The sequence below is a fragment of the Lethenteron reissneri genome, chromosome 45 (assembly GCF_015708825.2).
Source record: "Lethenteron reissneri isolate LAM-NWPU_2019-01 chromosome 45, ASM1570882v1, whole genome shotgun sequence".
Classification (NCBI taxonomy): Eukaryota; Metazoa; Chordata; class Hyperoartia; order Petromyzontiformes; family Petromyzontidae; genus Lethenteron; species Lethenteron reissneri.
Window position 1 is genome coordinate 4788671 of NC_083823.1, and position 26930 is coordinate 4815600.

Sequence of the window (26930 nt, forward strand, 5' to 3'; positions counted from 1 at the left end):
CAAGTTGTGGAAGCCCCAGCCTCTTATTGAACCGGCATAATGTTTTGACTACGGCCGGGAGATTGCCGTCAGCATCAACCTCACGAGGTATACACCATTATGACATGCCGATATATTCCCAGAATCCACTGAGAATGTGGAGGGGAGTGGGTGGACGGTAATGTGTCTATACCTATATTTGTTACACTGTTGCCTATTGTATCACCCTCAAATAAGGATACTTATCATATTCTTAGGTTTTTTCGGTAAAGTCACGTAGATAAAAAATTTAAATTAATAAAAGTAAATGAAAAAAAATAAAATAAAAATCACGACGTTTTGGAGGCAACACAAGCTTCCGTCTTCAGGTTGAACCGTCACAGCACGATAGCTGTATCACGTAAGAGAAATTCCAAGAAAACAGTCCTTGTATATATACTGGTTGAGGGTGGGAGGAGCCAAGGTAGGCCCTGAATATTATTTTATGCTTACGAGGCTTGTGTAACGATGCGTTGATTCTTCGATTAAGGGTCATCCTTGCGCTTGTGATACCTGCATCCAGTCGTGCTTTTAGGATTGACTCGGGGATGACTTGGGAAAATCATATCTGCAAATCCACAAATTCCGTCCTTTTCCTCTCATTGAGACGGGTCAACTAGATTAACATAAACGTATTGCGTATAAAACCCATCGAATGTAACGCCCGTCAATGTTATCCAACAAGCTTTTGTCGGATGCCACTGTTTACCACGCAAACTACAAGGCATTTCTGCCATGGAGGAGGCTTGGACCGGCTGACGCGTTCGTTTTTTTTGTCTCGGCCCTTCTTTAAGCGGCTGTTGCGTGCGGTAGCGGTGCAAGCGGCCCCTTCAAAATGCCGCTTGCGCTTATCGTTTGTAAGCTGTCAGCCGACCCTGACGGCTGTCATCCTTCTGGCCGTGTTAATAAATGCGGTTGATGCAGCACAGCTATTTTCACAGGGTTTTTTTTTACTCTTTCCCTAGCCGAACAGTCGGTGGCCCAAAACGCTCAACTCTTGATTGCTTGCTTTAGTTTCCCAAATCGCAGTCGGTGTAGTTTTAAAGAAATCCACATCCGTAGCCATGGGAAACCAAACATATATATAGGTGTGGTGCGGTCGAATTCTGTTTGATACGGTTTGAAGATTAGTCAAGCCGTGGCACATTCAATATTTAGCGCAGTGTCAGAAATTGTACAGGCTTCGAACAAAAAAATACAAGGGGGGTGGGGTTAGAGGTGTTGTGCGGAGGGGGTCATGTGTGCCCTACGGAAGTGGCCGTAGGAGAGAATATTTAATGAGCCTCGCTGTGAAAAATGCCCAGGTGAATGTGTACGTGTGTAGCCAGGGTTAGTGGCCTGTGAGCTGCAATGATTATATTATTTACCCTGTGTCTGGTGCCAGAGTCCCATGGACATTCAGGCTCGTGCGATTGAGCGCTTGTCACTTACAGTGAAAAACAGCCGCTGGGCACGTTGGGAAAGAAAAAAACCCACACATTTACATTTTCTCATTATTTGGGTGAAAGCAACCTTCTCTCACAGTCCCAGCAGATCTGTTTTATTTTTACTTTGCTCGCCGATCGAACCCGCGGAATCGTACTTGGAATGCACGGCGCTTAAAGTGTCCCATTTTATTTTCAGACGGAGCACTGTACGTACACAAGAGTGTGCACAAGTGTAAATGCTTTGTGGATTTACGTGCTGTGGATTTTTTGGTTTTTGACTTTTTTTGAGTTGCTGCTTTTGCATTGATGACCTTCTTCGAGATTTTAATTTGAGAATTGGAAAATAATATTGTGTTTGGGTCACTCTTTTATTAAACGTTCTCGATTACATTTGGTCTCCTAACACCCTTCATTCTCAGTATGCCGCTTTCTGCTCCGAACAAGGGCCTTTTGCCTGAATGGTGTGACGTGAGATATCGCAGTCATTCTTGGGGGGGGGGGGGGGGGGGTGTGGTTTGGGGGTTCCTTCATCAACCGTACCAACTAGCGTGGTGAAGTATGGTCAAACAGCCTTCATGACCAAAAGGCGAGATAGGGGTGCCGCGCTGGCGAGATGTTATCTCCCTGACCTACTGTGCAGGAGGGCGTGGATTCGATCCCTGCCCTGATGCCTTTATATTTGGAGTTTGCATATATCGTACTCCCAGTGGTCGCGTGTATTTTTCTCCAGGTTTCCCCTCCACATTTAGAATCAATGTGCATTCAGAGTTTTTGGCTGCTATACATTTGCACGCGATGCAAAGCCACTTCGTTTGGGCTATTATTTGTCATCGGCAGGTCGTTTCTGAAAACGAGCTATATAGCTCGGTGGGCCTTACTTGGTAAAATAAAAAAAATAGTTTAGTTTATGCATGGGGGTGGCCTTAATTCAGTAGTGGACCGATGAAGGGTTTGTTTAATCTCAATAGCATTTTGGTCATCTCTCGCATGATCCCAGCTAAAAAAAAAAGGAAATGCATTCACTGTTCCGATTTCAAGGTGCCCATACACACTCATAGCCGCGTATTAAAAGATAAACAAATTAAAAATTTAATTCACAACGATTCTGCACGTCGTATGTTTAAACACATTAACCTCAGATGCACGGGGTTCAGGGGCTAGATGGGGTGCATGCGCACACAGCTGTGGGTTGCGTTGCCATGCGTGAGAGCGAGTGTGTGCATGTGTACCTCAGGCATCCGAGGAATGTCGTGTAAACCCAAACGCCTCCGATTCCACTCCTTCACATGTTAAGAGGCTGTCCCCATTTGACCTGCTCCGCGTATTGTGTGTAGGACTGTTACTTGTAAGCTTTCCGGGAGCGCGAATGGCTTGCTTGAAATCGGGAGTTTCCCTGTTCAAATAATAATCCTTTTTAGATTTGTAAGGCGAATTTCATCCGTAGATCCCAAATATTGATGGAAATTCCACATTCCTATGATGGGGACGAGTCTCTCCATAGGATGACCACTGTCGACCTTTCCACAGGGTGGTCCTCCTTTTATTGACCACGGAGGACTGATGGGGCCGAGTCAACGTGTCAACTCCCAACCAGGATTTGAACTCGCAAACTTCCGGTTGCAAGCCTCTCGCTCTACCGCCGGGCTGCCTGGCGGATTTAAGTTATTGTTGTTCAGGGTGTTGTAAAGCGCAGTTTGTGCACTTGTGTGTTCATAAATTCCTCCAGCCGTTTACACGTCCGTGCATCCATTTGTCCGCATCTCACACCCACCCCCACAAACAAAGACAAAAACAAAGATCCCCCTTATAGCCTGAATAGACTGTTGGGGCAAGTGCTGTTAGCGAGTAGCACATATGAAGGCTGGCACTGCACACGAGGGGGTGGGTGGCCAGCATCATGCCGGGCCGCCTTTGTCTCCCCATTGGTGATGTTTACACACTGCACCAGGTACTCATTTGAGGTTGATTCTACCTTGGGGAGGCCCAGGACCGGTTCGGATAATCGTCACCGGTGTTGACCGCGAGCGGGAATCAAACTCGCTTCGCCGGGTTCATAGCGCAGCTCGCTAGCCACTAAACTACCGCTCCCCCCCCCCACCCAACATGCCCATCCTCGCCTCAAAAGTCCGGCCTTCTGGCCGTACGTCGGCTTGCAAAATGCCCCCCCCCCCCCCATCATCGCCACGGATGGCGCGGTGGGACCCAGCTTTCCTCACGTCCTGTTTTTCGTATGACAATTCTCTTAAGAATTTCTCTTTGCGGGCTTTTCTCTGTTCGTCTTGTTCAATGGGAAAAATCTATTTGTGAGTGCCCACCGGAGTGTCTAGCGCGTACCGTGCGCATCGAACTGGCTTGTTGTTGGGCACCGGCAAAGTTGTCCAGGTGGTCCGGGCTCCAGGGTGAGCGGCTCGCATCAAGAAAGTTGCGAGATTTCATATACTGGTGGGGGAGGGGGGGGTTAACTCATCATACAACGGTAACTCATCATAATGCATAGATGACTCGCCCCCTGCCATATGAATGTCTAATTCCCACCTTGGGCTCAGGGCTGTAAAACGGAGATGAGCACCGACTCCGTTGGCTCGTTTGAGCAGCAAATCAATTTTAAGTTTTTTGTAAAGGTGGCTCCCCTATAAACTGTTTTAATTTTCGTGCTTTTCAAAAAGTGACCAGTTCATCCAGCGTGTACCCGATCCCTGCCAAATGTTATTGAATCCCTGGAGCTCAGCAGGATGGTCCTTGGATGTATGACTGCTGTACACAGCAGGGTGCTATAAGCTGCTCTGGGACTACATGACTGGGCATCCGAGGGCAGTGAAGCAGAATCGATTGTTGTGCTGTACTTCTATGCTGCTATGACTGTGTTCCCCACCTTTACCAATCCGCACTGACCAGCAGTGGTTAAGTATGGGTAAATACACACCCCCCCCTGCCCGACCCACAAAATCTGGAGGCCCTCATCCATATCTGTCTACATAACGTGGGAAATGCGTACAAATCATGAGGTGCGTGCAGTGTGTAATGGCTGAATTTGTACTTGACAGGAGATCGGTAGGTCAATTTGGAAAGGCGTACTTGTGGGGGGTCACGAGGAATGTAGTTTGTGTATTCCCGGATTAGGTTGACCCCCCCCCCCCCGGCTTAGAATTTGAACTTATTTCCCTCTGCTTTTGGGTCCTCCACGCACGGCAGCAGAGCTGCACCCCGGCGAGACCGATACGATGCGTACAGTTGTACGCGTGTGATATTTAAGTGCTGTGTACTTTATCTCAAGCCACTTCCAGCCGTGTTGAGCTCACCGCACTTAGCCTTTGCCCCCTGGCTGCAAACTAACCGATACCGCCTCTGAGCTCTCGCTCGCTCCATTAACATTCTGCGCCGCATCTTTATGTTGGGATTTTTTTTGGGGGGGGTCGGTCGATGTTTGCCTTGTTGTTTTTGGAGCTGCGCGGGGGGATTTCACGTTGAACCTGTCAAATGACGTTTTAGCGAGAGATGGGGTTGTCGTCCTGCTTTGTGAATAGACGGCGCTCTTAAGTCGAAATGGGTTTGAGTTGCTTGCTCCATGTGGATGATTGAGTGCCAACACGAGTTGATGAATTATACATTATTTTGGCATTTGGGGTTTCGACAACTCTTTTGCCGTATTTGGTTGAAGCGGTGGGCACAGTTGGACTGTGAGCCCGGCGACCTGAGGCTAATATTACTGGCGGGTGAATTTTTGAACTGGTCCTGGCTCCAACTCGCGCTTATGAGCTTGGTAAACTTTGGTTTACAAACAAGCCCCCACCGTTGACACGGCTTGGGAGTGTTAATTCAGCAGGGGGATTGACAAATGGTCTGTATATTATTAATTGATACTGTGTTTATGCACGTGATTAACTGGACATAGGCATACAATAACATTGTGACTTGAGGCCATTAGTCAATTGGGTGTCCAAATTAACAAGGGGTAGCATTCTGCTGAGACAAAACACGGCCGCCCCGTGAACAAATTTGGTGCCACTTAATGGAGCTACAACTGTATAAATATAATCAATAAAACTACAGGGCCTCCTTGACAACAGGCTGTACGCTTCTTAACGGCATGGCTCTATATAAAGATATTCCATTAAGCGGTGTTTGCAAGTAAACCATCACGTCGCCGCTTAATGGAGATTCCATGTAAACGTTATCGCCCGTGGTCTTCAATTAAAGTGCTGACAGAGGGTGCATGAAGAACAGCAGACGAGAGCTCGGTACCCGAGGTGCCAGACAAACGGATTCAAGGAATGGAGAGACAACGCAAAAGAAGACAGAATTGCAGAGGCTGTTAGGAGAAAGAGGTGAAAATGCCTGAATCTTCGCTCGACGTAAGGCACCATCTGAGAAGTCTAGAGGGCTCATGCCATGTCAGTCACAGGCGTTGTTTGACTACGCGTCAACGAGTTGGTCGGTACGGGTTGGTGAAGTTGCTCGGGAAACATAGACGCGGCAGCATCGTACAGAACAACAATGGATTTTGCTGCACTGCCCTCTGCTGTCGACCACCTAGCCCCGTAGCGGACTACGTGACATGCATGGCAGTTGCACTTTCAAGCACTGCCGAGGCTCAAGCCTGCTTAAATTTCGAGAGATGCGACGAGATCTGGTACATTGCGAGCGATTTTGTCACCGAGATAAAAGACGGTTTTGAGTGTTATTCTACAATCTTGTTTATGGCAGAGTGTACGCAACGCTCTGCATCCGCTGCACACTTAAATATTAATTAACAACATTAAGGCACCGTGTTTGGCAGCGTTGTTGCACAAGCACAAATCTAAAATAAATCTTGCCGCACGCGGAAACGACATTTACCTTGCAACAAAATATACAGTTGGCTGACATTTTGGGCCACAGCTCTACTTCAGGGCACGGAGAAAAAAGGGAGGCTTTTGAGAGGTGTTTAACTTTACACACTTGGAGATCGTGCTCTGGGACTTAAACTGGGAATTTCTTTTTTAAAATGTTGATAGGTTAACTGTTTTGAATGGACACAAGGGCAATTTTTCTAAAATATAGCCATTAACGGATTTGAATTGCTTTCAACCCGTGCCCGTTTTGTAAACAGTCATCATGGGGTCCTATGGAGAGCCTTTCTACTCATTCAGTATTTATCGACATTCTGCAAGTGCTGCACGAGTGTGACAGATAAATAAATCAAAACACAGGCGGCATTGGGCAGACGCTTGAAGCCTCTTGACATTGGCTGACCTGACGGTGACCCCCAGCGCGGTGGTGGGCGCATGAGGAAGTTCATCTCTGTCTAGCCGCTGCCTGCTCGGTTGACTTGAAAATTACAAGGCCGACCGACAGCCTTTGTTAAGCGCCTGTCTGGCCGATGCCCTCGCGGAACACGTGGTTAAATAAAGGACGTTGATCGATTGACTCGACAGTTCCAAAGCAGCGGGACCTGTGTAACCGTGCAGCAGGTATGGGCGATAAGGCAGGTGGGGGGGGTCATGTGACTAACGGAGGAGGCTACAAGACTCGCTGAAACAGAATTGTTTTGTGCACGCACAATGGATGCGACGACAGTTTTTTTTCTTCCACCCGTCGCCAAGTGCAGCCAACAGGGTTAATTTCGTTGGTGTGATGTGCAGACAGCGGGCATGCGAGCCAACTACTTGGAAAACCATTTATTTTTTGTCTCTTTTCTTTTTTTGTCCAAATGATATTAAATTTGCGCTATCGGGCTTCGGGAATAAGTTTTTCTGGCAATCTTGCGGAGCACTACATACATCCCACGTGTTACAGAGCAGTTCGTGGAGGAAGATATGGAAATATTTAATGCGATCACTTCAAAGTAACCCTTTATTTGTCGTAAAATAAATATATGTAAAATCACGTAATATATATAGCACACGTGCTACGAAGAAGGACCATTGCCTACACAGTTGCCGATTTATATTTTTTTATTTCAAGGGCGTGTTGTTGATGGATGTGTTGAGTTAATTCATCTGTGCACTGTGGGGGACACGCGCTGCCACATGCCCTGCTGCAGAGAAATGTTTTGTCACCGGATTTGGACCACGGTCTCGGCACAGTGCAGGGACGGACCCTCCTGAGAAACGAGACCTCGCGAGTGAGTGCGGCTTTCCCTGAATAAATACGTGAAACAAAATAACTAAAACCAGTGACTGCACGAAGAAAACAATATATACGTAAAGCTTTTTTTTTCCCACTTCATTTTGGCAGAAAGAAAATCCATCTCCGAGGAACAATGATTTCACTCTTGACTGCCACGCGACTAACATCTTTACAGTCGGCTGTGTGGGAAAGTATCGAAGTAATTCGGTCATATCACATTCTGCAGGTTGTCCCTATAGTACAGGGGGTTGAAGCGCTGCTGCGTAAGAGTCCCAGATAAACACCGTCGTCTTGTGACACGACGCCCCGCGGGTGCAATAACACGAGGACAGGCACACAAGTAAGGAACATCTGCATTTTTACATCGCACCAACTAAACGTTTCGGCTGACAGCGGACACGAGCTGTCACCCTCATGAACGATCACAGATACGTCCTACCACCCGAGGCACATTTCACACACCCTGCTGTGGTCTCCCTGGTATATCTATGTCACTCTTAATCCTCTGGCTGGCCCAGGCGGCAAGTGTATGAAACTGAAGGTGGAGGGTTATTTTTCACGTTCACCCGGCGGGCGTTGCGGGTGCGTCTTTCTCGCGAGTTGTCTTAACGGCCGGGATGGCAACGGGCCCAACCCCCCTTTTTGACAAGAATGTGCTCCTGATGCGGACAGGTAGTCGATAAAAAGCGAGCGTGTTGAAGTCGAGTTCACGCGAGTGCAGACGATGGGAGGGGTCGGCGTATGGACAGACTTCTCATGCAGCCTTGTCGCGGCTGCCGCTCTCTTTCCATCATTGAATGTCGGGGATTTTTTGTTGTTGCCTACGCTCCGTTTCAAATGGCACGAATTTCAAACGTACTCATGCCTCGATTTGACTCTAAATACTTCTGCGCCCTCCCACAGCAATTAATACAGGACCATACTTGCCCATTGCCCACCGGACAACCAAAGAAGTACTTTGTTTACTAAAACCTGGATGAGACGATTTATTTGCCAGCCAGCTGCCAGGCAAGCCACCTGCAACCTTGGCCTATTTCACAATTGCATGGCTCAGGATTTAAATGCGACTGATCCGATTGAATGATTTCACATTAACCAACCACTCGCGCGTCAGCCGCTCGTGAAGGCAATTGTTATGGCGCTTCTAAAAGCTCCCAAAGGATTAGTGGTCGTGTGTGTCTGTATTAGATTACCTGGAAAAAGTAAAAGCCAAAGAAATGCTAAATCTAAATCATTTGCAAGTGAAGTTGTGCAACGTGCCTTTAAGTTCCTTGAGGCTGCATTGTGCAAGCGCTATTCACTTGTACATGCTCAGTAAACAGTAATTCACAGAAACCCAATATTATTGTCAAAAGGGTAAAGGGGTAATTAAATGTAAATGAAAACATGTTTTTACAGTGACTGAAAAACACGTAAGAATAATATATAACGGTGGACGTTATTGTACGGAATAATTTTTTCGTGGTGGCATGGTGATTAGCATGTCGTGCTATGAAACATTGTGACCCGAGTTAGATTCTTGACGAACGATATCTGAACGGATTGTCGGTCTCACTTTACCGATATGCACAGCCCAGTGTGGTGAAGTATGGTTAACTAACCGTACAACCCACACTGTATAGCGAGGGCCCTTGTCGAATAGTCGATCGACGTAAGAGCTGTTCGTGTTCATTCGTTTTGTAAAGAAGCTCGTAGTCATTGTTTTCAAGCTCTCCTTTCAAAAGAGACTTTTTTTATTTTATTAAGTATGCCCGCGCTTGTTTTAGTTACAAATTGGACATATTTCAAAGTTTTATCATCTCTGCTCTTTTCATTGACGCAAGTTAACTGCACGGCCTTTTTAAAATTGCGACGCATTTTTTTCAACAAACATAAATAGCTTTGCAAAGCTTAATTAACATTTTAAATAAATAACTTGCACACATTGCACAGGGATATTCATTAGCTCACTGGAGCATTAATTATTAAGGCATCCATTTTAGGTAATGGGGGGCTGCGTAGGGCTTAACGGGTGATTAATTAGGCCATGATATCGGCACTGCTTTTTCGGTGGTTTTCATCTGTGGCGCTTTCACTCTCCACAATGAACAATTGGGCCGGACCAATCCTACCAAGGGTACTGATCCTGGCCCCAGACTCAGTCTCCTGGTCTCACCAAAAGCCAGAATCCGCCACATTGTGGTGGTTGAGGGTCCTCGGTGGACTCGTAACGAGCCAAGGGCACGAGAGATGGTCTATGTAGGTATGTATGTATGTGGAACTTCTTTCGCATCGTACATAGCCAACCGTGCTAATTGTAGGGCAACAAACTAAACACGAAAAGCAGTTGTCAAGAAATTCGTTTTCAATGTAGGGGATTTAAAAGTGCTTAGCTCAAGTGGCTTACTAATATCGGAAGGAAGAGCGTTCCAGACGGCCGCAGAAGCGCATCAGAAAGCACGCGATGCGGTGCCCGTCTTTTTTTGACGGCTACTCAAAAGCGACTGCTGCAAGGACGACCGAAGTTTGCATGACAGTTGTTTATGCTCCTTGACGAGCTCAGCAAGGTGTTGTGCTTAATCTTAATTATGGAGCTTTCGTGACTGCAGGAATTATTCTTTGGTTCTTTCGGTTAAGTCACGTCTAAAGATAAAATAATAAATTAATTTTAATAAATAATAAATTAATTTTAATTTTTTATTTTATCTTTAGACGTGACTTAACCGAAAGAACCAAAGAATAGTGTTGTGCTTAATTTGCGAAGCACAACTCTTTACGTGCCCCCCCCCCCCCCCCCCGCGAATCTGCTGAGCACGAGAATTGTGCCTCGTGCCCGGGCCTTCTCTGTCCATTCCCGGGTGGGCGAGTGAGCGAGCCATGAGGTGAGTCATGGGTTCTCGAAAAAATATGTTGCGCTTTAATTGCGTGCATGGGCCTTGGAAGTGCCGTGTGACGTCAATTGCTCATTTTAAGAAAATGACCACATGCCCGGTGCACGACCTATGTGAGTCTCTTAATGTTTTCTGACCTGCAAGGACGTTTTTTTGTACAAATTTTTCCCTGTTTCGTTACACTACAGTGGCAGTGGGGCATGAACACTCATAATAAATATCCAAAACACGAGCAACGCTAACCGAAATATGCAATAGGTGACGTTTACGGCACCCCACCCCCCGTTCCCAGAACAGGAATAAAGAAGGGCCCAATGCTCAAAATGTCACCTGTATATTTTTTAAAATCCTGTTTATGGCAGTGCTGATGACAAATGTTTAGTCTTTGTCATTTGGTTTTTTTTTTAACATAGAGAAATATTAATGATTTCGGGGACACAATATTTTTACATTTTGGGAAGTTGTGGTGTCTCTAGTAGCTTGCACGAGTCGCCTGAACCCATTACGTGCAATAGATTATTGCGCACGTGATTCGGCTCAAGCATCGTTAGAATAAGAATCTCTGTTAATCGACAAAACTGTGCATAGTTCCACCCCTCGCATATAACCGCGCAACATATTCCGTAGTTTAGTTTATCACTAGGGTCACATTGATGGCTGCTTGAAGGGCACGGGGTGAGGTTTTGTCACCGCTAAAGATTGCCAATTACCCAGTTGAGCCGTCACTAAACGTGAGTTAATGGGGCGGCCCGCTAAAAACGGATGCTGGCGCACGTGGCCTGGAATGTGGACGCCGCAGAGGGGGAACACTCACACTCACGTACAGGTGGTGCAGCACACGGTGCTCTGAGGCGGTGGGGACGGTGCGGTGGGGACTGGGGGGGTACAGTGCTGCTTAGGGGATAGTGGCAGCGACAGTAGAGACAGTGCGGCTTAGGGGACAGTGGCAGGGACAGTGCAGCGGTGCGGACAGTGCGGACCGGGCGCTCAAGGAGCAACGTGCCATTATGAGGTTGGTGTTGGCCACGAGTCGGGAGGTTTGTCCGGCAGTTGTGTTCGCTGTGGAATTTCTTTTTTGACGTTGTTGTTAGAAGTGGCGCAAGTTTTGTTTCGTCTGCGGTGCTCATCCAGCTAAGACAACAAATTCTGGCAGACTATGCATTCACTTCACCCGCTGGCTTCACTTCACCCGCCGGCTGGTTATTCGGTGGTTTGGGTTACAACACTGTCTCTTGGCAAAGGCAGTGAAAATTTTTAAACCAAAAGGCTCTTACAATCACTCCACCGACAGCCTTTTGTCAATCCACTGCTGGATGAAGGCCGCCTCATGCCGTGCGCGCATTGTTTGACCATACTTCAGCAAACTTGTCAGTGCATGTTGGTGAAGGGGGTTCTCAGGAACAGTTCAGATACCTACATACATTGGCCATGGCTGGGAATTGAAGCCAGGTCACTGGGTTTCTAGGGCAGTATGCCAACCAACCATTGCGCCACACTCCCTCCATCTGGTCTTTATATACACACATACAGTAGTGTGTTCCCATGTGGTTATCTTCGTTTGGCAAGTCAATTGCAGGATAGTGTTTTGGCGACCTCGGCTTAACCTCGTAACTCGCACACCACTTCGCAGATGCATCCTGTAAATATGGCTGCTCGTGCAGTCGGTGGTGAAAAAACAAAGTCACCGACTGTTGTGTTTGGTGAGAGACAAAGTCACCTCTGCATTTAGGATCCCCTTTGTAAGGTTTTCCCTTGATACGCCAGAGCCGTATTGTCTCGGAGGCGTAGCCACCGCTGGTGGAAGTGCCTCTGCCGGAGCGAATTCTGGGAGGGTATTTGACAAAACGTGTCTCGGAAGAGGTGGGCCTACACCCACACATTAACCCAGCGCATGCAACCTGCCAATCGACTTAGCCCTTTTCCCGTTCCGAGATGTCCCCTTCACCGGCTGAATTTCTGAACGCGTAAGCGGCTCGGCGTCCATTTTATTTGGAGGAGGCGGAGCGCCGCTGTTTTTAAAGACATTGCACTCACCGCAGATAACTGTAGTGGCACGACCGCAAGATTCCGTTCCGATGAATCAGATGAAAACCCGACGACGTACACGTACATGCACAAACGTACACGTACGTCATTGCAATGGAAAAGGGTTAACTTTGGTGTTACTCACTTGTACTGCTTGGTGGGAGATGAAGGGGGTATTTGAGAAACTTGCTACCATGCATGAGGATATGATTGAATGGGCATCCTCCGGATTGCAAGTCGTAACTATTACGCCACGGCAAAAATCTTATTATTGATGGACATTTTACATTGAGACTAATGGAGCGAATGAGATGCAACGGCGAACAAGAGAGATGCATTGCAAAGATGACGTCAAAAACCACGAGACAAATACAGTGGCGAGAAAATGTTTGTGAACCCCTGACTCAGGAATTTCACATTTTACATATTTCAAACCTAAAATGTTATTAGGTCCTAATCTAAGTCCTAATAATAGATAACGTGATTAAACAAATGACACAAAAACATGATGCTCTTTCAACATTAATTTATCCACAAATTATTCTACATTCAATAACTGGTGACACCCCCTTGAGCAACAATGACTGCAACTAACCATTTCCTCTAACCGTTGGCCAGTCTCTCACATCAGATTTGAGGAATTTTGACCCATTCCTCCTCAACTCGGTAACATTTGAGGGTTGCCTTGCATGGACAGCTCGCTTCAGGTCCTGTCACAACATTTTCATGGGGTTTAGGTCGGGACTTTGACTATGCCACAGTAAAAGCGCGGCATTTCTTCTTCTGCTGCCATTCTTTTGTAGATCCGCTTGTATGTGTAGTGACCGAAATGAAGAAGCACTCACCCAAAGCCAACGTGCAGTGTTCAGGATCATTGTCTTGCTGCAAGACCCACTTTCGGTTCAGCTTCAGCTCACGGACGGATGGCCTGACATTCTCCTCGAAAATGGTCAAATACAATGCCGTATTCATGGTTGTGTCAATGATAGCAAGCCGTTCAGGTCTTGGGCAGCAAATCAGCCCCAAACCATCACATTCCCACCACCATGCTTGACGTTTGGGATGAGGTTCTTCTGTTCGAAAGCAATGTTTGGTTTTCTCCAAACATAACGTTTCTCATTGAGGGCAAAACTTATTCTACCTTTAACTCGTCTGTCCATGGAACATTGTTCCGGAAGTCTTATGGATCATCTATGTGCTCTTTGGTGAGCTTCAGATGGGCAGCAATGTTCTTTTGGAGAGCAGTGGTTTTATCCTTGCAGCCCTTCCATGAAACACCATTCTTGTTCAGTATTTTTTCTGATAGTTGAGTCATGAACACTCACATTAGCCAAGGCGAGAATGGCCTGCAAATGCTTGGATGCTTCTCTGGCGTTCTTTGTGACTTCCTTGATGATTAACCGATTAGTTCTTAGAGAGATTTTGGTAGGACGATTGCTCCTGAGTAGAGTAACTGTGGTCTTGAACTTTCTCCATTTGTGGACTGTCTGACAGTGGATTGGTGGAGCCCCCCCACATCCTTATAAGCGGGTTTGTAACCCTTTCCGGACTGATGAGCATCAATAACTCGTTTTTGAGGTCCTCACACATTAATTTTGCTTGTGGCATGGCTTGTTTCCACACACACCTGTATGGTGTAGACCAAACTCACAACGTTTCTGATCTTTATAGAGGGTGGGGCCTCCCAAACTCACCCCTGAAGATCTACCTCATTATTTGAACCCCTGATTCTAATTGTTCACTTAATTGAGCGAATGCAAACCAGGGGGTCACTTAATTACTCATCGTTTAATTCATACATCATTTTTTTTCAAAAGACATGGAATTTTGTTTCAATATAAACCCTATTGGATATTTGACTAAAGACTGGTTTTAATTCTAGAAAGCTATCTATCATGGTAATACTATGGAATTTCCATAATTATCATTGGTTTTCACAAAAAGAAATTAGCCAGACTGTAACTGATTTCTTTTATTAAAATTGCAACGGGCATATTGTGACATTTCATTGAATCCAGCTGTGGGGCGATTGATTCGTGCCTGTATAATATTATACCCAGTTAAGAAATTGACAAGGTGGCCAGCCAGAGAATTGTCTATCGTTTTTTACTGTGCACACCGTATACGCATGCTGCAGGGCAAGCTGTGTGTACGCCGTTCACGCCGATGACATTTATATTTAACCAGCGTGAAATCCATTGAGATGGCGAGTCCCTTCCCACAAAGCAACGACCTGGGAGCAAGGCGGAGGGAGGCCTTTTTATTTATTCGTTTATTGGGTTGGTCAACATTGTATTTGCGGTGCTGCGAAGGTTGTGGTGGTGGAGCAGAGTAAGGCTTTGATAACCTTTAAACTTAATAAATGTCAAGCGAAAAAAACCGGCGAAAAGAGGCAAGAATACATGGGATGTAACCTGGAGAGGTTTCTCATGTGCTAATTTGGCTCTTGTGAATGAAGTGTCACTGGCATTGCCAAGGGTCGATACTGAGACTCAAAAAAAAAATACATAAAAACACCCCTTGCGGACTGAATTTGGCAGCTATGATTTACCCCCGTGTTTGGCAAGGGGCTTACGTTCCTGCCTGACCTGCCTTGACATTGATGACCTCACCAAGATAAGAGTAAATCCTGTCTTTCAAGAGCAAGGCGGCTTAGATAAGGCGTAAGCTGCTAACACCCCCCCCCCCTCGTGCTCACCACCCCTACCTCAGTCCGCCCCTGCAAACCCGCTTTGACACACGATGGGCGTGCAATTAATCGCTAATTGTGAGCTACCCGCTTGTATTTTTTTCTAGGAAAGTGTTCCTTGTAAACTTTTCCTGTTTGCCCTTTTAAACTTTTTGAGAAAGAGTTCTGCAAGTCGTAAATAGCGTGCGGGCGGCTTTGTGTGCCACGGCTCTCTCGTTAAGCGCTGGTGTTTTATGTGCTCGTATTTTTTCACGAAAGGGAGTTGGGCGGCAGCTAAAGAGGGGGAGGGAAAAAAAAAGGATCTCTTGTCACGGTTTGAAGTTCTGCTGCTTTGCTGGAAAACAGGAAGATCTAGCGGTGAGAACCTATCCGAAAACACAGCGGACATGCGACATTAGTTAGAGACTGAAGCCGCAGCTTTGTCTTGCAGTCTGCTTAGGACACGCGCAATAATCGCCCCCAGTCCCTGTGAAGCGGCAAGGTGACTCTGCACCAGTAGGTATTAGTGGGCCAGTAGGGAGCGATGATTGTTACGTGTAATGCCAACAGAGTTATTTTCAGGTTCGTTTTTCAAGTTTGGCCCGAGATGCATTTTCTCACCCCCTTGACATTAGCACCGGTTGCGAACCTGGTCCGGCTCGTAACCGCTTTCCCGTTCCGGGGCGCCGCTGTTTTTTAAACACATTGTACTCGCCGCAGAGAATTGTAGTGACACGACCACACTCTATGATAGCTGGCGCCCAATTGTACCACGCCCTCCCGCATGGTCTATTACGTTTTGATGACGTACGTTTTGATGACGTACACGTACGTGGAGAGAGAAACGGCGTGTGCGCGCAGACGCGTACGTCATCGGAATGGAATGGGGTTAAGCTTGCAGCTCGGTTTGAGAAGCGTGCTCATTGGTTTGGTTTTGTAACTCCCGCGGGATCGTTCGGGTCTGAGCGTGACCGCAGTGGGAAAACCCATCCTCGCACCGTCCCAACGCGGGTTCCCGCTGCTTCACGAAAACGACGCGATAACCCGTGTCGCCGCTGCTCCCCGGTCCATCCACAAAACTCCCCCCCCCACCCGCCTGCCAGTGACGCCTAACGCTCGTCGCGAAGTCGGGACGCGCGCTGCCATCGAGCGACGTAGCAGAGCGACGTTAATCTTGGCCGGCGTTGGTGAGCCGCCAGTCCTCTTGCCCAGATGGTTCGTAATGGAAACGTCTTCGCGCACCGCCTTCTCTCTCCCCGCCACGTTGCGTTATTTTTTAAAATCCTTTATGTTAAGTTCACTTGCTTGCTTGCTTACGACCGTGCAAATCTTTCGGTCGTTTTTTAACCTACTTCCCGTGATCCAATCGAGCTGACATTTTGCACACAGACTCGTTGTGCGTGACAATGTATTTTCGTGCAAAATTTTTTCCAAAATGTTACACTTTTTAGGAAAAAATAAATTATATTTAATTACCAATTGCTTAATGGTGGCAGCCATTCATCTGACCCATAGGTGGCAGCCATCTCAAGCCAGAGGACGAGAGGACTCTAGCCGCCACGCATATAAAGGATTTATAGTGAAAAACTTAGTTTTTACGGGTAAATTTTTTTGCACGGGGTGGTGTGTTGCGGTCGGTGACGCCTTCGCTACACCTGGCGGGGCATCGTCAGACACGAGTGTCGGCGACGCAGCTGCGAGGGCGGTAAATCACGGCGCCGGCCGAAAGTGGAAGCTTCGCTCGCAGCTGAGTGCGGTATTTTGAAGAGTGGGGGGGGGGGGGGGGGTGGAATATATTTATTTTTCCTCATTGTAATTCATTGGAGAATAAGTGCGGCGTAAAGCGAACGAGCGAGCGATGGTGCAGTTTGTTTGAGTTTGTTTTGACACGTCTGCAGATTACGGACACAAAGCTGTCACTGTGGAAATAATTTTCGGGTTTATATACGCGTCCCAGGAATCAAGAAAAAAGAAAAAGCATAACTTGGCTGGTTTAGCAAAAAAAATTGCTAATGGTTTCTTTAATATATTATTGCAAGTGTTATTGGGATTAACGAGTGTAATTTACAGATTCTGAATTCTTCAATGCAATATTTCGACCCAAGCTCAACCGAATTGTTGACTCAAAAGTGTTAATTTTAAAGCAAATTTGCATTTTGTGTGCGCATTAATATTATTCGCATCTCGTATTCGCTCGTATATATATCGCTTGACTTTCATTTGAACATTAATTTAGTTCGCTCGTGTTCATACAAGTGTGCGATTCGTCTGTGATGGAACTACAAACAACCTTATTACAGGATGTTTGTGTGTAATTGGCTCAATTCCATAGTTGCCAAAGTTCACTTGCCTTCCTCTGCTTGCCAGCCATCCCTTACAATGGGAGAGGAGAGGAGGCCTTTGCAGGACCCTGTCCGGGATTTCCACGGAATGCATTATTGGGCATCGCGGGCAGCCAGAGAGAGTCCCATGGACCGTGGGACAATCATTCTCGGGACCTGACGGCCCAAGATGGATTGTTCACGGGGCGCCTGTTGCCACGGCGCCCGATTAGCGGAGCGCGGAAATCCAGGGGGCTGCGCTGACGTAGCCCAGCTGCCCCATCCGCTGAGCGACTTTGCGAGCGAACTTGATACTTGTCGGAATGCAGGTGCTGTAGGCTTGGACTGTGCGAGGTGGCCAGGAGGTGGAAATGTTGCGATGGATTTCTCTTATCTGCGTGGAGATTTGATGGGTTTTTCTCTGTTACGTTTGTTTGTACGTTGAACCTCTTTTGCACCATACGTAGCCAACCATGTTAATTGGAGGTGTGGGGGAAGGACAAAAAAAGCACGATATCCTCCCGCATGAAGCTAAAATCACTCCTTAATGCTATTCGCAAATGCATGACCCTCCTGAAAAAAGTCTTGAGACTCGGGATTTAATTGATTTATTTTCATTTATATTATTTTATTTTTGTGTTATTTTTTTTTCCTACGTGACTTTTAATTGATTTATTTTCATTTAATATTTATTTCTATTTATTTTTTATTTTTTACCTACGTGACTTTTAATTGATTTATTTTCATTTAATATTTTTTTGCCTACGTGACTTTACCGAAAAAACCTAAGAGTAAGAACGACTGCGCCGTCGTCGACGCTTCTCTTCAAACGTCGCCGGGTGGCATTTGTGGGGGAGCAATTTTGAATTCTGTCGCCGCAATAAAATTCCCGCGTGCTACCAATACACACCTATGTCCTTCCGACGATCGCCCCTGCGGTAAAGTGATATCTCGATCGACTGTGAAGGCAGCGCAGTCGTCGCTCGGCAGGCAGGGGTCTCGGCTGGCCTCGGCCTCGTCGTTGTCGCGCGCCCACGATGGGGTCTCTTGGGCCCGCAGCGCGGGGCGGTGACCGGGCATTGCCACCGCCACCGCACGTCGTCTTAGTCGTCGTTGCGCGTGGATCCCGCGAGGTCGCAAACCCAAAGTTAACCGGCTCTCTCGTGGCTGTGCAGGCGTGAACGTTATGTACGGCTTTGCCTGTTCGCTCCGTGTTGTGCCTGGATGCAAATGCCGGCTTGCATGCTCGCCCGCCCACCCTGCCAGCCCACCCACCCACCCTGCCAGCCTCCCCCCCACCCACCCTGCCAGCCTCCCCCCCACCCACCCTGCCAGCCTCCCCCACACCCACCCTGCCAGCCTCCCCCCCACCCACCCTGCCAGCCCACCCACCCACCCTGCCAGCCCACCCACCCTGCCAGCCCGCCCACCCTGCCAGCCCGCCCACCCTGCCAGCCCGCCCACCCTGCCAGCCTCCCCCCCCACCCTGCCAGCCCGCCCACCCTGCCAGCCCGCCCACCCTGCCAGCCCGCCCATCCTGCCAGCCCACCCACCCTGCCAGCCCACCCGCCCACCCTGCCAGCCCACCCACCCTGCCAGCCCACCCACCCTGCCAGCCCACCCGCCCACCCTGCCAGCCCACCCACCCTGCCAGCCTCCTCCCCCCTGCCTGTCGTCCACCACCCCCTGCCACCTCCCCCCCCACATCCGTCCACCACATGAAAGGGTCAATAAAAAGGGGTTTGCAGCAGCATTCGCTCGCTCACACAGAGCTGCAGCATGGGTGTGGCTCAAAATTTTCAGGGTATCCGGTTACCACGTAGCCTTAGGGCACATTGCAGCAATGCCTTTTCACAGGGTGTTCTGATTGTTTACTTCATAATAAAATCCATCCGTCGATTTTGGGTTTCGTGTTCAGCCGTCCGTTGGGCTCGGGCCCGACCCGTCGCTCCGATTGACTCGGCGACGAGCGACGGGAGGCGATCTCCGTGGGTTTTGACCCCGTTTAGACAGCCCCGGTCGTTCAGCACGTGTTGCCTCCACCGCCGCTGCTGCTGCTGCTACGTTGGCAGCTCAGCCCCCCCCCCCCCCCCCAGCACTGTATAGGTAAACACGGAGTGCGGATTATTCGCCGTCTGGACACGCCTTCCGAGGGACGAGCCGTAGAGAAGCGGCTTACATAATGCGCCGTCGCCTGCAAGGTCATCGTAAAAACAACGGCGCACGCCAGTGCACGTTGCGTAATGAGCGCGCCGAGCTACCGCACGGGCCTCTGTTTCGCTTTAGAGACAAACCGCAGGGCCCCCCCTCCCTACCGTCTGTGGAGCGGGCATCGAGCCAACGCCAATGTCGGTTTTTCTAAAGCCAGCGAAGGAAAGAGTTCTTCGAGAAAACGAATAATTGACTCGTCGGGTTGTAATTGGAATTTACTGCTGTGTGTTTTTAATCCCATCCAGGGCGAGGTCAAATGACATTACTACACCCCGAGTTATCTTTTTTACAAAATAAAATAACTGCGCGCATTCAACTGACATAGATGAGAGACAATGACCATCAAAACGCGGTGGACTATGCCAGACATGGAGGTTGTTTGACCATACTTCTCCACGCTGGTCAAATGCGGGTTGGTGAAGTGGAGTCGGCTAGTTGAGAGATATCCCCTAGCCACCGATGTTAGCCGTGTCTGGGAATCGAACTCGGGTCATTGGGCTTCATAACACGCCGCGCTAACCCACTCTGCCACCACCGCATCCCAATAAATACCATGACAAAAAGTCAAACAAATGGGACTGATCGGTGTTGAAAGTGGTACATTCACAATGACCAAGCAGTGAGTCCAGGCGCCCACTAAGACTGGAAGCACTGCTGCAATAGCCTTTGCACAATGCGTGGATTTAGTTGTGGATTGAAACAAACCGGTACCGCTCAACACACAACAACGACAACAACAGAAACACCCGCGGAGCGGCGGTGTGCCCCTTCCTGCTGCTCTATTGTGACCAAGCACACACCTTTGTGTGTTGATGAATGTGAAACGTTTTTCCAGCCTTGCTCACGTGTTCTTGTTGTTGGTGGGCTTTCTCGTCATTTACACAACACTGTTGGATTTGAATAACCACCACACACCCGCCCTTCGCCCCTTTCCCACTCCACCTCTTAGTGTTTTTACACGATAAAAAATGTAAGGAAATAACTTTGTATGTTCAATGAACACGGACAATAGACAGAAAGCACAAGAACACAACGAACGATATGTACACTTATTGTTTATTGCCTGTATGATTTATTAGCAATTTTCACGTATTTCAAACAAAAGTAAAGTGAATCAACTGTTTAAGGATTAAGCGGTGGCACAGTGGTTAGCGCACCGCACTGTGAACTCATCAACTCTATATTCTTGGTTCTTTCGGTAAAGTCACGTAGTTGGGAAGTAATAAAATAATATAAATATAAAAAATAAAAATTCTCACGACGTTTCGACTGCTGTGGATGTCACACCTGATGATGATTGCTTGTGTTGCAGTCGAAACGTCGTGATAATTTTTTTTATTGTTTTATATTTATGTTATTTTATTATTTCCCTTCTACGTGACTTTACCAAAAGAACCAAAAATATGAATCCCTGCACTCACGAAAGCTTTAAATCATCAACTCTAAATTTCGATTTAAAGCTTTCGTGACTGCAGGGATTCATCTTCTTGGTTCTTTCGGTAAAGTCACGTAGAAGGGAAGTAATAAAATAATAAAAATAAAACATAATAAAACAATTCTCACGACGTTTCGGCCACAACGCAAGCAGCCGTCCTCAGGTGAAAACCAGGTCCGTCAGACTCTGTCGCCTCGACGGACCTGGTTTTCACCTGAGGACGGCTGCTTGCGTTGTGGCCGAAACGTCGTGAGAATTGTTTTATTATGTTTTATTTTTATTATTTTATTACTTCCCTTCATCAACTCTAGTTCTGTTCCCTGGGCCAAGGCTGAGATTTGTTCAGAGTGATATCTGTACCGGTCCTGGGGGGGACCAACCTGCAGTGTCAGGTATGGTGAAGTATTGTCAAACAAGCCTCGTGATCAACGCAGTGTGGGAAAGCCTTTATCCAGCAGTGGATTGGCAAAAGGCTATGATTTATATACAGGCTCGGTGGTAATTTCTTAGTCAACGGTTCAAAAGCAACCACACACCTCTGATTATTAGCACGGTTGGCTACGTACGGTGCCCTGGCCAGCGCATGTTCTTTGGTGCAATGTCGACGAGATCAGGCGACCGAGTGTAACGCCACTAGAATCGGACACGATGCCCTGAAAGATAGCGCGCACACACCCACCCACACCCGCACACCTATGCGTACGCGTGCGTGCAATCGCGGTCCTTTGCGGACACACTTTGCCACCCGAGCCAGCTCCACACTGCCCAGTTCCCTTTGAAATGTGAACCGCAAAGGGCAGGTCACTAGAGCGCTCGCCCCGTGGAAAACTGGAGTCCAGATTGACCGTCGTGCGATGTGACGTGGTTTCCGTGGGGAGCTCCGTCATCATGGGGTAGTTGGATGGCGATCCGCTCTTTCTGAGATGGTTGTAAAGTCGATTTTTTTTAATGCACCCAGAAATCTGCTGCAGTGCAGCGATGAACCGTTTGGAATTTTCCACAATGCCTTTCCAGTCGAAATGACATGATGCATCTTCGGCAGAGAGGGGTTTATGGCCGGCGGGGAGTGGTGGAGCCAGCTGCCTCTGGCTTGCCCGTCTGCCAGAATCCACACTTGGCCTTCTTATTGAAGCTGCGAGTGGAACATTTTAATCATGTGTGAGCACGTTTGCTCACGTTTTTTGTACTTTTTTTTTCACCGTCCGCATTTCCTACCTAATTGCGTGTGCGCGTGCACGTGTGTGTTCGTACTAAATCACACCGCTTGAGTTCATTTTGAGGCTGTGTGTTTACATAAACATCCGCGGGATCTTCCGCACGGTAATGCAGGTGGAGGTGGAATTATGCAGGAACTGTAAATAATTGAACAAACTCAGCATCAATTACTTGAACAATTTTTGTAATTAGACTGGTGAAAAAAAAAACCCGACTGTTTACCTCAATTAACAAAGCTCCCCAGGAACTGTTAAAAGTATAACATCACTAATTTGAAACTGCTCTCAAGGAGGTCGAAGTGCTGCAGTAATTATATTTTACGATTTCACAAAACATTGCAGGCCCCTGTTTCTCAAACGCAACAAAGTTTTTTTTGCTACTTGGAAGAAGTCCAACCCGTGTGACCCTTTTGACATGTTGATGATGAATGTGAAAATTACTTGATGTCTCTCCTGCGGAGTGCAGTCATGTTTACTTTGATTACTTGGAGATCTTTTTATATGTGGGCGTATAATTATTTTTAAAATAGAAATGAAACCGTACAGCATTCGGGAAATATCCCAAATCTTTTGCTATATTATTGTTATGATGATGATGATAAATTCCCAAACCTGGTCTGAGTAAAAAAATTGTTTGGTTATGCATTCACAGTTTGTCACCGTTGTAATGTGATTTAACAATACTATTTTGGGCTTAAATTTTTTTTTATGTGTCTATACTGTCACTGCTTTAACTCTGAGGGCCCTCTGCCTTTGGCACAAGTATCCTTGTTCAGGTTCATTTCACAAACATTCTGTACGTCATGACATTGTCTCAAGGTAATTTGAGATCATCCGCATTCAATGAAACGTGTCACTTGTTCAGTGGCATCTGAGTGATGGATGTTGAACTTATTGTGTGCCGTATGTATCCAATCGGAAGTGCGGGGAAGGACAAATTATGTTGCCATTGTGCCATCTGTCTGTCTTCAAAGTAACGGATCCAAGGCATGTAGTGTTGCATGGTTTCATCCGTTACAATCTCATGTCTTGTTTATGATACATGTACGTTTAAGAACCAGTTTATCATTCGTGCGATTTACGGGACTACATAGTAGGCAGCAGAGGGCAGTGCAGAACATTCCATTGTTGTACTGCACTTCCACGCTTCCACATGTCTGCTCTCCACCTTCATCAACCCGCTCACCAGCGTGGTGAGGTTCAAATAGGCCACTTGGTCAGTACGGCATGGGAGAGCCCTCATCCAGCAGTGGATTGACAAAAGATCTGTACGTGCACATGTGTGCATACACAGTCAAATGCTTTAGCGACCGTCTCGGTGCCCGTTGTCATGTTGGGTCCATTTTTATTTGTAACAGTTGTTGAGCTAAGACGCAAAAGGAAAAAGCCTCTAGCAGCCAGCAACAAACAACAAGATCAATGTTGTGTGTATATATAATGTATACGAGTTGACACGCTTCTTGACGTGATCAAAGTTCTCAGAGCTTGGGGAAAGTAGCTATGGGAGGGAATTCCAGATTTGGAGCAGTGTAAGGGCAGAATCCGAAAGAGAAGTGTTTTTTGACCTGCAGTACGGTGATCGAACACGCGTTTGTGGGCGAGCTGAAACGGTCGGTCTCATAGACGATACCCTCAACATCGGCGGAGGAATCGATTGGTGAAGTTCACGGGGAAGAGTAAACCACGGTTTTAGCGATAGACGAGTGATGAGGAGACGAAAGGCCACCTATGGGCGAGTGACTGGAGTGAATTATCGAGTTCTGTCTCATCAATGAAACCGGACTGCTTTTACTCAGAATTTCAGTTGAGGTCCGTGGGAAGTGAAAGCGGTTATTTTACCATTGGCGTCGTCGTTGTTACCCCGCCCCATCCCTCTCCCGCAGGATCGCTGCACTCGCGAGAACTGCAAGTACCTGCACCCACCGGCACACCTCAAGACGCAGCTCGAGATCAATGGGCGCAACAACCTGATCCAGCAGAAGAATGCCGCCATGCTGGCGCACCAGATGCAGTTTGCGGCCGTGGCCGGGGTGCTGCCTGGCTCGCAGCTCCCACCTGTGGTGAGTCCTCGGCGAATGGAACACCGCCGTGCAGTACATCGCCGCGTCTCATTAGTCGGTTTCGGCTCTCGCCAGAACGCCTCCTATCCTTCATGCAACTCCCTACGGGTCACAGCCACAATTCCGTACGGGCTACAGCAGCATTCCATACGGACCACCGCAGCAATTCCCTATGCACCTCAGGAACAGCTCCCAACGGGCCACAGGACGCGTGCAGGGAATTGCATATATCAGAAATATGATGAGTCGTGCAGTCCTAAAATCCCAAAATAGAACCACAGAGCTTTGGCAAATGTTGGTGCCGGTTCTGGCAGCCTTTCCGCTTGTGTGGTTCCCGCGGTGGAGCGTAGCTTAATCAATCTCATGCGTGTCCTAGTGATGGTTATTATGGGTAAAAAGACGCAGTTTTGACGCGGAGGAACATTAGCTCTGGCTGGGGTAGAATGCCAAGCGGGGTGGTTTTACGTAAGAAAGACGGAGAGGAATAATCTGCGAGTGCCAGTGTCCGCGTAGTTGATGATGGTATTCCTGGTGGGCGACTGCTCCCCCCACCCCTCCTCCAGCAGCAGAGATAAAACACAATATCACGTGTAGAGCTGACCTTGTCACGTGACGTATCATGTGACCTCGCCTATGCCGCCCCCGCCACTTTTTCAGTGTGGTTTATCACGCGCAGGGCACAGCTTAGACTCGACGTCAAAGGTCACATTTACGTAAGTTTATAGTTCCTGTTAAAGTCCCATTGAATGTTCATCATTGTGTGTTACATAGTACAGAATTAGTGTTGTGACTATTAAATGGAATTCAGTTGTTGATTTCATATAGAACATGTATTCTTTGTGTGTCAAGTGTCGCCCCCTAGTGTGCCATTCCTCGGCTACAGCATCCCGTTGCTTGTCCATGCTGCTGTTAGCACAAGTAATATAAGCACGTTAAGCTAAAACTGTAGGCTTAATAAAATCATGCATTCTATTTGAACAGACTATTATTGCGCAAAGTATTACATTAGGTTTGGAACAGATAGGGGAAGGGGAGCAGAGGGAATTATTTTAATTCACTGTTTAATTTTATTAGTGAACAATATGCATGAATAATACGTACGTTGTTCTGTTATAATAAGTCAATTGACTCCTACCCCCTGTCCATAGGGGTTTTCAGTGGGGGGGGGGGGGGGGGGGGGGGGCTGGTGGGGGTTAGGATTGAGTCTTTTGTCCACCCCTCCCAGTCTGCCAAGTTTGGAGGAAAATAACAATCCCCTCTACTCCCTCAGCAGTGGCACCATCTATACAGCACTGGTGGGGAGGACTGTGGGAGGCCTCCGACAAAACTGTGGAACCTCTCTGCCCGTAACCCTGCGCTAGCGGTAGGGAGCGGGGGGAGGGGTGCAACGACGGGAGAGGAAAAAGTGTGTGCCTGTCTGTGTGTGTCTGACGTGGCGAGTGGTGGCGCGGCGGTTCGCGTGCTGCGCTACGAACCTTGGGGCCCGTGTTCGATTCCCGGTCACGGTGAGATCCGGCGGTGGTTTTCCGTACCAGGCCTGGGCCGCTCCCGTGGGTTTGACTGAACGCTTATAATGACTACCTGGTGCGGTGTGTAAACATCAGCACTGGGGAGATAAAGGTGGCAGGGTGGGGTGCTGGCCACAACCTCGTCTTGTGCGTGCATCATCGTCATGCTCGTAATCATGTAATATTTATACTGTGCCTCCCATGCAGTACACCGTGGCCTTCAGAGGCACTTGGGCTCTACACGGGTAATCAAATAATTAAAGATAAAGATCATGAGAAAAAGAAGCACTTGCTTCAACAGCTCGTGTAGGCTACGCGGGGGGGAGAGGGGGGAGATGCTTGTCTTTGCGTGCGTGGGCGTCGGAGGGGAAACGCCGATGCCTTGCAAAAGTTTGGAAAGCGACAGCGACTTGCGACAGTACGTGCGGCGAGCCACACGTCAGCGCGCCCGCCTGTCAGCAGGGAATGAGGGGGGGGGATGCCCGTGGCCCTACAGCCGTGACTAATTGGCGTGGATCGCCAGCGGGTTGACCAAAAATGCGCGCACCCTAGACACAGCCTCAGTGGGGGGGCAGTGTTGTGGGTGGCACGGCCGCTGGTGGTGGGGTGGCGGCGGCCTTGTGGCACGTGGTGGGGGGTGGTGGGGAGGCGCTCGTCCTCTTAACAGAGCGGAGGAGACCTCTGGGCGAGTCTCATACGTCCCCCTTCCCACCATAATGGAGGACCTGAGGAGAAAACAAATTTACTCGCTGCTTTGTCATTTTTTTTGTAAAATAGCAAAGATAAAATAATAAAAATCAATGTTTTCTTCGATAATTGGTTTTTTACCCTTCCATCTGGCAACAAAACTGACACCTTTTTTTACAAGGAGTCATGTTTGCATAGACCACAATACTTGCAGTCATAATGCAAACAAAAAACACAACTCTGATAATGTGCACTGTCCTTGAAGTTGATTGGTCCACACCCGAGACAGCTTTCCTTAGAGCCTAGTCTCACATGGGTTGGACCAGATGACGCCAAAAGGCGCACAAAAAAAGGTGTCAGTTTTGTTGCCAGATGGAA

The 26930-nt window shown here is 47.9% G+C and overlaps 1 protein-coding gene across 22 annotated transcripts in view; it reads left to right on the top strand.

The window, feature by feature from the left end:
- MBNL1 (muscleblind like splicing regulator 1) overlaps positions 1 to 26930 on the top strand; it is a 167340-nt gene that overhangs the window by 86281 nt on the left and 54129 nt on the right. For 20 of the 22 annotated variants that reach the window (XR_009756480.1, XR_009756481.1, XM_061570314.1 and 17 more), the window contains 2 exons: positions 24181 to 24357; positions 25628 to 25720. Coding sequence is in view for 20 of the 22 variants with exons in the window: in XM_061570314.1 (XP_061426298.1) it covers positions 24181 to 24357; positions 25628 to 25720 (270 nt within the window). In the remaining 2 variants the exon portion in view is untranslated. The remainder of the gene's footprint in view (positions 1 to 24180; positions 24358 to 25627; positions 25721 to 26930) is intronic. The other 2 variants (XM_061570313.1, XM_061570318.1) reach the window with 2 other exon arrangements.